Raw genomic sequence first — 9,643 nt, forward strand, 5'->3', positions numbered from 1 at the left:
CCCATGTTATGGGCTCAGGAGGAAGCAAGCGGAAAGTTGAAGATTTAGAAAGCGAGGACGAAGATGCAACAGATTTCGACTCACTCCTACATACTCCCAAAAGGTAGAATATGAGGTGGCTTGGACAGACTTGCTTGTTGTTTTGTTGATATTTTTGGTTTTCATTTCATCAAATAAAATTAATGTGGAACTAAGTTTACATAGTTAATTGCACTGGAAGTGGAAGTATGGTTTTATTCTTCTCTCCTTAGTCTTGACAGTTTTCTTGATAAAGAGGATTTCTATAGCTCACTTGTCTTCTGTGTTACAGAATACTGAATATATTCTATCTGAGAGAAACTACTCTAATGTTATCATATATGTAGAACGTGTATAGTGATAGGCTTTCAATTCCTAATCATTATCAATTATGTTTTAGTTTTAGCCTACAAAAGTGACCATAGTTTTGTTTTATTTTTTGTTTTACTTTAACCCAGTCACGATGGGGGCATTCCAGCCTTGCTATGTTACAATGCCATAGGCCTAAATCAGTTAAATAAACGACGCCGTATGGCATCACCCAGTGAACGGGCCTTGAATGCGCGGTACCATAGTGTACCACCCGTCCAGAGAGGGTTAATACATAGAGAGCTCCATAAGCACTAGGCCAACCTGACCTTATTTGTTCACCCCATTTCAGATTTTTTTTTTTTTCCAATTATTAAATTCAAGGAATTTGATAAATAGACGGGGTCAGATAGGTTTAGGAAGTGACTCTTAGAGGATTATACACTTGTGGAGACATGTATCTGTGGTTTAAAATCCTCTTTGTATCACTCTGATCAAAAATAATGCATACCTACATGGTTTCCTATATATTGCTCTGCTGTATGTTTATGTTTGATAGGCTCATACATATTAAAAATAGAATCCAAAGGCAATGGACAAGAAATAGAAAAATACATACTGGGTATATTAGCATCACTGAAAAGAGGCTTCACAAATAATTCACCTTGCCCCCTCTCTCTTTCTCTTCTGCTAGACGGAGATTAAACTCAACATCACAGTATATCTACAAGACGTTATTCGAAGAGGGATGTGCATCGGATGTGACTGTCGTGGCACTGGGGAGAGAGTGGCATTTACACAAAGTTTATTTGTGTCAGGTAGGAATATTTACATGCTTGCATGCATGTGCTTGTGTGTGTGCATGCATGTGGATGTGGATGTGTGTCCATAATGCATATATTATGCAATCTGCTCTAATATAAGATCAACCATATCCTGTGGAGTTAAGATATAGCTCAGGCTGGGAAGCATCGGACTATGTGCCAGATCCTTTTTTCTGTTTCTTTTCCAGTAGAAAAAATGCACATGAAAAAAAAATCTTTTGTATATCTATTGTGCACACCAAGGGTGGGATCAAAAAGGGAATATTGCACACACACCATGAATTAAGAATATATGTAATAGTTGAAGTGTTTGCTGTCTACATTGAACTATCAAATAACATGAAAAGCTAGTGCTATATATCAAACCAACTTTGATTTCCTTTTCAATTATTTTTCTTTTTTGGCTTCATTTAAAGAAGAATCCAGGTGGAATTGAAATGTCAAGACTTAGTATTCAATTTGTATATTGGCTGTATTTCATTTTTGGGAGATAGGGATGACAAAATCTACCATTTCCCATTAGAGTCCCTTTCTTTCAGGCACGGAAGGAGATTGTTTGTGATGTAAACTGTTCATTTCATTGCAGATACATAGAAAAAAAAAAAAAAGGTGAAGAAAAGGGGTAGTAGACTAATTTCCAACATGCATTTAAACTTGTAAATGTTAATCAGTTCCTATATGGTATCTTACACATGGGTTACCTTCCAGAGTCCCTATTTTGGAAGCATGTTCTCGGGTAACTGGACAGAGACAAACCAGTCCAAAATCAACATTGAGATCCTTGATGACAATATAAACATTGATGGTGAGAACGGCAATGTCATATCATCTTATTTTGTGATTATATTTGTTCAGTTTTTGATAATTTTTGTTATTTGATATGTGGACTTACGCGACAGATATTCATATCCTATTGAATGAAAGAAAAGGAAACTAGAAAAGGAAGATCACATAATTCACCTTCTAAAGAGGCAAAATAACTGACATTCCCCCCTCCCTCCATATAGCCCTACACCTCGCCCTAGGCCAGTTCTACAAAGACGACATTGTGGTGGAGCCAGCGCAGGTAATTCCTTTGCTGGCAACGGCTCTACTCCTTCAGATGGACCCGCTCATTGACCAGTGCACCTCAATCATGATGGAGACCATTAACCTGCAGGTGAGGAGACTTTCTTTGGCTCTCTGTGTGTATGTCTGGGATGGAGAGTTTGTACTTTGCATGTTATCTATTTTTATGATTTATTTGCTCTGTTATAGTTTGCTTACCTGCATCTACATGAATAGTCTGATTTTATCCTCAACTTTAAGCCTGGAAAACTCAAAATGATTCAACTCCTTCACGCCAGGGCGATTCTGGCTCTGAATGGTCAGAATGACGGGGTTTTCAAACGCATAAGCCTCACGCCTCGTGATTCTCGGGTGCACTAGCCACAAGCCTGGGCTGTCCGCTCGCTCACCCCGATCACTGGTCTTGACCAAATAATTCATGGCCAGTGTCTGACCCAAAAACCACGAAACGTGTCAGCACGTCATCTGGTGCAAATGGGTTAAGAAAAAAAACAAACTTTTTTTTATGTATGAATTTGACTTAACAACTTATATGGAAGAAATGCTTTCAATCTGATTTAACCCATTTGCAGCGGATGGCATGATTTGCTGCAAAGGCAGAGTCTCTCATAGACACGGATGGCACAATGTAAACCAGCCTCCCTACTGCACAAATATTTATTTTAAACCACGACCAATGGGTTAACTGGTAACCCTTTGACGACTGTGCGTCACACCCATGTGACACAGCTAAATGCCCGATGACGGGGCGACACACCAGTGTGACATTCCCGATGCAGTATTGGATAGGCCTGGCGTAGGGGGTTTCCACTTATCGCCGGCCCGTCGGGATTGGGATAATGAAGGGTGACAAGATAACATGTTAAGTGGTGGCAGCATCAGCCACCAGGGACAAGATATTTCTTCATGGCTATCCTCATGGGCGGCAAGCTGGGTGATTGGGTGTATAGCACATGGCCGCGGCCAGTGCAGTCAAAAATCCTGAGCCGTTAGGCTAACGCGTTTGAAATATCCCAGCATTTCAACCATGTGAAGTTGAAATAGCCCCATTGGCAACAGGTTAAAAAAAGTAAATAAATAAATCTCCCTCATTTCAGACTGTCCTCCAGTACCATGAAGCAGCACGAAGGTACGGGGTTCTAGAGGTAGACAAGGCATGCAAACAGTGGCTCCTGCACAACCTATTAACACAGGTAGGTGTTCTTTTCTTCTTTTTTCAGTATATTAGATTTGTTATTTATGTTCTCATATTTTATGCTGTTTTATCCTATATGATGAATTGGGCTTAATAACTTTTTTTTCCTCTTTATTTCAATAGTTTATTGCATATAGAAGGTTAACCCATATTTGATGGCATGTACAAATTTGTAAGATCCAACCCCACCCACCCCACAGCCCATTCTACCAGGGGAAAAAAAATGTATTTAAGCATGGAATGTTGTGGAATTATGTTAGCTACAGTATAACAGAAGTTAATTGAATTAACCTTGTCATTCATCATTGCCCCTCTCATGATACTCTTTCTCCATCCCATAGGTGACTGAACACCCTGCCACGCTGAGACACATCCCTTCGGATCTCATGTCGGAACTTCTCACCTCCCCCCACCTTTACGTGATGCAGACAGAGTTCAGTGTCTACGTCATGCTCAAGGTAATCCATAGCTGGGTTGTTCATATTTCTGAGGTTGATAATCATTGTTCAGTATGAGAGATGTCTTTATGTGCACTATCATTCACAAATGTCTTATTTTCTAACATATTATGGCTCACTTTTATTTACAATTTTAAAAGTTTGACTCTCTCCCTTCACCATATTTGCAGGCATGGGTATTTCTGCGACTGAATCCAAGTTGGGATGGATCACATGAGACAGCTTTCCTCGAGGCACACAAGTACTTCAGGAACAGAGCAGGTACTTTAGTATCCAACTTTTACATCTTCCTCTTCATCGTCTTCTTTTTCTTCTTCTTCTCCTCCTCCTCCTCCTCCTTCTCTTCCTTCTCTTCTTCCACATTCTCCTTCTCTCTTTGTGGTTCTTTCATTCTTTTCATCTTGATTTTTTTCTTCCATCCAACTTGATATATGGTACTAGACTCTTTTTATGTTTGATTGTTTTGTTATTTTTCTATTCATTGAACATCTGTGGATGTATTGCCATCTTCATTATTTATTTTTTGCATCAAGTGTCTTTATTTATTATTTTTGGTAGAACTAATGTTTGTTTTTATTACTTTACAAATAAGCACAATCACCCCAGACTAAATCATCTCCCACCCTTCCTCATTCCCTACCTATACTCCTCCTCCTCCCACTCTCACTCTCTTCTCTCTATCTCTCTCTTTCTCTCTCTTTCTCTCTCTTTCTCTCTCTTTCTCTCTCTCTCTCTCTCTCTCTCTCTCTCTCTCTCTCTCTCTCTCTCTCTCTCTCTCTCTCTCCTCTCTCTCTCCTCTCTCTCTCTCTCTCTCTCTCTCTCTCTCTCTCTCTCTCTCTCTCTCTCTCTCTCTCTCTCTCTTCCTCTTCTCTCTCTCTCTCTCTCTCTCCTCTCTCTCTCTCTCCTCTCTCTCTCCTCTCTCTCTCTCCTCTCTCTCTCCTCTCTCTCTCTCCTCTCTCTCTCTCTCTCTCTCTCTCTCTCTCTCTCTCTCTTCTCTCTCTCTCTTCTCTCTCTCTTCTCTCTCTCTCTTTTTCTCTCTCTCTCTCTCTCTTTCTCTCTCTCTCTCTCTCCTCTCTCTCTCTCCTCTCTCTCTCTCTCTCTCTCTCTCTCTCCTCTCTCTCTCTCTCTCTCCTCTCTCTCTCTCTCTCTCTCCTCTCTCTCTCTCTCTCTCTCTCTCTCTCTCTCTCATTCTCTCTCTCTCTCTCTCTCTCTCCACTCTCTTCTCTTCTCTCTCTCTTCTCTCTCTCTCTCTCTCTCTCTCTCTCTCTCTCCTCTCTTCTCCTCTCCTTCCCTCTTCCTCTCTCTCCTCTCTCTCTCTCTCTCTCTCTCTCTCTCTCTCTCTCTCTCTCTCTCTCTCTCTCTCTCTCTCTCCTCTTCTCTCCTCTCTCTCTCTCTCTCTCTCTCTCTCTCTCTCTCTCTTCTCTCTCTCTCTCTCTCCTCCTCTCTCTCGCTCTCTCTCTCTCTCTCTCTCTCTCTCTCTCTCTCTCTCTCTCTCTCTCTCTCTCTCTCTCTCTCTCTCTCTCTCTCTCTCTCTCTCTCTCTCTTTCTTTCTTTCTTTCTTTTGCACTCTCTCTCTCCCTTTCTTTCATGCATTCTCTCTCTCTCATTCATATTTTTTACCCACTCATCATATGTCTCTCTCCATCTATGCTCACCCTTCCTTTATTTATCTACCTGCTTTTCACATATCTCCCTCCCCAACCCCAAACCTCAGAGCGTGGCTGGTTCCTGGAGGAGGAAGGCCGCGAGTTCTCTTCAGTGTTTTCTGCATTGCGTCTTGTCTACCTGATCTACCATCACCTGGATGTGGAGATGCTCTACTCAGACCGCATTCTTCCCCCCTCTTGGATCACCCCCGCCAGCATGCATCAGTGGTACAACATGCTACGCATTGACCAGGGCAAAGACAGAGGGTGAGTTTTGTCGTTACTTTTTTTTGTGATCTTTTCTGTGCTTCATTCTTTTACTCTCTGCTTTTTTTTCTCTTTTGTGTAGATCACATAGGGCCAGGTTGTGATAGGATACTTTTTTTTTTTCCTCAACTTCTGCCTATTTATGAGCCAGGCAAAGAACTTCACTTCACTTCTTAATTGTTTCCTGAATTATAGTTATTATTTTATGATGCCTATACTGATTTAACCCTCTCTGGACGGGTGGTACACTACTGTACCGCTCATTCACTCATACTGTACCCTCTCACTCACACACTCTTTCTCTCTCTCTTTTTCCAGGCCAAGTGAGATATCAGAAGAGGAGTTTGACCGGTCTTGCACACGTTGTGGCCGGGTACTGGGGAATTCAGGGCAGCACATTTGGCGTTGGACAGGCTACAACTTTGGCCTGGACCTGGTCATGACCCATGACGGGGCATCGTTACGCCTCAAGAGGAACCACCGCACAGAGAACATTGCAAGCATAGCCCAGCCTGCAAGGAGGAATATCATGTACAGGTAGGAAGGAGGATCATGGGACATGTTGCTGTTGCATTTCTCTTCTCCTTCTCCTCCTCCTTCCCTTTCTTCTTATTTTTCATCTTCTCTTACTCCTTCTTATTATTATTTTCCTTTTCCTCCTTCTTTTTCTTACATGTCTTCTTCGACTTCTTTTTAGTCTTTTCCTCCTCCTCCAGGTGGTTCTAGTATATATTTATTGATGTGGCACTATTCTGAAAATTTACCATTTCTTTGATTTTGCATTATAGACATCAGTTAAAGAAGAGTACCACTCCTTTACTAAAGTTAGTATCATGGAAAAAAGGAAAGTATGCATATTTTAACAAACTCATGTACAACTTTGCAGAGTGACAGTGGCATCCCTTGATGACCAGAAACAAGTAGTTTACACAAAATCTACAGGAGTACAATCAGTCTCTCTTGCCAAGACTGAGGAGGTGAGTATGTCAATGTTGATGTGTTAGTGATCTTAGAATGATGTTGTTTCGGGTGCCTTTTATAAGTGATTGTCTTTTTTTTCCTTTGTGTCACAGTTATGGTACAATGACCAAATGGGAGTATATTTTCTTTTCTTTCCTTTTCATCCCACCGATTCAACTGTCATTAATTGCAAAAGAGAATGTTTGTACTTTTTTTTTTGTCTTTTTTCAAATTGAATTTATGCCAGAACAAAACCTTAAACTCTCTTGCCACCCCCATAACAGATCCGCGTGATGGTGCTGGATCCAGACGTCAAGTATCCACTTCTCCTCAGCGCCAACTTCCTCATCACAACCAACCACTCTCTCATCACCAGCCACTCTGGAGGCTCATCAGGGACCTCCCCCTCCACCATTGCCTCTGCATCCACTCTCTCCTCCCGAGCACCTGGCCAGCCCTCAAGAGAATGACTGCCGCTCTTTGCCAGCCGGGACATGTATTTCGGCGCTGGCCAATCTCCCTGGATGAATGATGTCCGTGGATGATTGATTTCAGTTGATAATTTCCATTTATAACTCTAGAAACTGAGTTTCACAAGCTGAATGATGCTCTGAGGTTAATTTCAGTGGATGTTTATTATTCCATGGACGATTTCAGCAGCTGATTGATTGCATAGTTAATTTCAGTGACTGATGTCATTAGATTCTTATAGCTATGCTCCCAACACCCCACTTCCTTCATGTCTCATTTCACATTTCTCATCTCATTACGTCGTAACTCTGTTGTAAGAGGGTCCTCATCCTGTGCAGATCTCGGAGAACTCTTTTTGTTTGTTATGTGTGTGCTTGCCTAGCCTCTCTCTCTTTCTCTTTTTTTTTTTCTTTCCTTCATCTTTGCTTTAATGTTGTAATTCAGGACTGATACACATTCCAAAAGATCTTGGAATCATCTTTCTTTTTCTTTTTTCTTTTTTTCTTTTTTTTTATTATTGTTTGATTTTAACATTACAAACTGTCTCATTTTACATCTTGTGTTATTAAATGAGAGGCAAGTACAGTTTCTCTGTATGATAGGACAATACAAAGCTTTAAATTTTTTTCTTTTTTTTTTTCTTTTTTTTTGTACATATTCAATTGTTGATATCATAGTTTTTAAATAGTATGGTGCAACCTTGCTGATCTCTGTTTGTAAGAAATCAGTATTTTTTTCAATTTGTGGGAAGTAGATCAGATTCAAAGTCAGTATTTTTCCTTTTCTTTTTTTTCCATGGTAGGAGGAAAAAATATGTCTAGTGACTTAATCCTGTTATATCTGATTCATAAGTATTTTTTGTTTTATTATTATGTAGTTAAGAGAGAAAATATTTTGATAATGATATGCTCCCTTTTTTAGATTTTTTGCTATGTAGTAAAGAAAAGAAGGAAGACAATGAAGAGGAATGTTATATTAGAAGAATCTTCTTTTATTTTCTTCTTCTTCCTCGTCTTCTTTTTTCAGATGGAGCACCAGAGACAAAGCTCATGATCTCCGTGCATAAATTTGATGTTGTAAAAGTGACTGTGCTTGAGCAGCAAGGTGCAACCACAAGCTTTATTCTAGCGAGGGGAAGAGAAGAGGAGAGCACTCAGAAGGGTTTAATAGAAGGGGAAAAGGAGTATTGAACTCACACATAAATGCCATATTTTTTGTGATATATCTGTCTTTCTACTTTGATTTAGTATTTTTTATTTGGATTGCATTAAGTCATACCTCACTGACTGCCCCATAACCAATGCTAGTTGCAGTAGTTTGTTGTGTGAAGTTGTAATTGAAGTTCAGAGAGATCCAACTGGATTGAAAAGAACTGAACTGAATCTGGGTATTTGCTGTAGGAAATTGCAATTTTATGTGAACTATTTTGAAACTTCAAGGATAAGCTCAGGAGAAGAGAAATACTGTGTAAAGATAAACTATGAAATTGCAAAACTTATGTGGGTCTAAGGGCCATTTTTGCTTTCTTTAGTTTTTCTTTCCACTTCTCCCTTCCTTCTCCACTTTTTTTCCTCTCCTCTTTGCTTGTTACAAAGGAATTGTTTGTGTTGGTGATATTTCCATTGCATTTACAAGATGATAAGTGGAATGAAAGATGCCTGTTTGGTTACAAGTATGGCAGATTTTCCATGGTGCAAGTAGTAATTTTCTTGATTTCTGTCATCTCTTAAAAAAAGATAGTGCAAAGGCAGGTCACAGGTCTTATATAAGTTACAAAGACAAGTCTAAGATTATCCAGAAGGTAGACTTAATTTCCCTAACATTATAGTTAAGCTTTGATTCAAATTAACTACACATAGAACCTATATTTGAGAGTCTCAGTGCTAAACTACGACAGCTTTAAAATGATAATAACACTTACGTACTGCAAGCACGGGCTGCAGCCGTACAGTCCTTTCAGATCATTCAGTCATGTTGGTTTTTAGATTTACTATTATACAGTTATTCGGTCTATCATTTCAGGCATTCAGTCTTGTTGCTTGGCATTCAATCTTTCAATTGTCTGGTCATTCACTCGACTGGCTGTTCAGGTGTTTGGCCATTCAATCTTTGAATTGTCTGGCCATTCACTCGACTGGCTGTTCAGGTGTTTGGCCATTCAATCTTTGAATTGTCTGGCCATTCACTCGACTGGCTGTTCAGTTGTTTGGCCATTCAATCTTTGAATTGTCTGGTCCTTCACTCGACTGGCTGTTCAGTTGTTTGGTAATTCATTTAGATGATTATTAAAAAAAAGAAAAGGATTTGATGACATGAAAGGCTATGGTTGGCATCCTCTTCATCCGATTTCCCTTCTTCAGATAAGCTATGGAATCCTCCCATAGACAGCCAATCTGGAGAGCTGCAATCCTTATGTCCTTTAAGCAA

The 9,643-nt window shown here is 40.0% G+C and overlaps 1 protein-coding gene across 1 annotated transcript in view; it reads left to right on the plus strand.

The window, feature by feature from the left end:
- The window catches only part of gcl (germ cell-less), an 8,815-nt gene extending 974 nt beyond the window's left edge, over window positions 1-7,841 (plus strand). Inside the window, exons 2-12 of the mRNA XM_043009238.2 lie at window positions 1-103; window positions 1,022-1,145; window positions 1,860-1,956; window positions 2,159-2,310; window positions 3,317-3,412; window positions 3,756-3,872; window positions 4,043-4,133; window positions 5,587-5,785; window positions 6,104-6,322; window positions 6,672-6,762; window positions 7,030-7,841. The exon at window positions 1-103 is cut by the window's left edge and continues 35 nt beyond it. Of these exons, the coding sequence (XP_042865172.1) occupies window positions 1-103; window positions 1,022-1,145; window positions 1,860-1,956; window positions 2,159-2,310; window positions 3,317-3,412; window positions 3,756-3,872; window positions 4,043-4,133; window positions 5,587-5,785; window positions 6,104-6,322; window positions 6,672-6,762; window positions 7,030-7,215 (1,475 nt within the window). The 3' untranslated portion in view covers window positions 7,216-7,841. The remainder of the gene's footprint in view (window positions 104-1,021; window positions 1,146-1,859; window positions 1,957-2,158; window positions 2,311-3,316; window positions 3,413-3,755; window positions 3,873-4,042; window positions 4,134-5,586; window positions 5,786-6,103; window positions 6,323-6,671; window positions 6,763-7,029) is intronic.
- Window positions 7,842-9,643: the final 1,802 nt, after the last annotated feature.

Source organism: Penaeus japonicus, unplaced genomic scaffold, assembly GCF_977035675.1.
Source record: "Penaeus japonicus unplaced genomic scaffold, GWHDUDI00000001_assembly GWHDUDI00000025, whole genome shotgun sequence".
In the NCBI taxonomy this organism is placed as follows: Eukaryota; Metazoa; Arthropoda; class Malacostraca; order Decapoda; family Penaeidae; genus Penaeus; species Penaeus japonicus.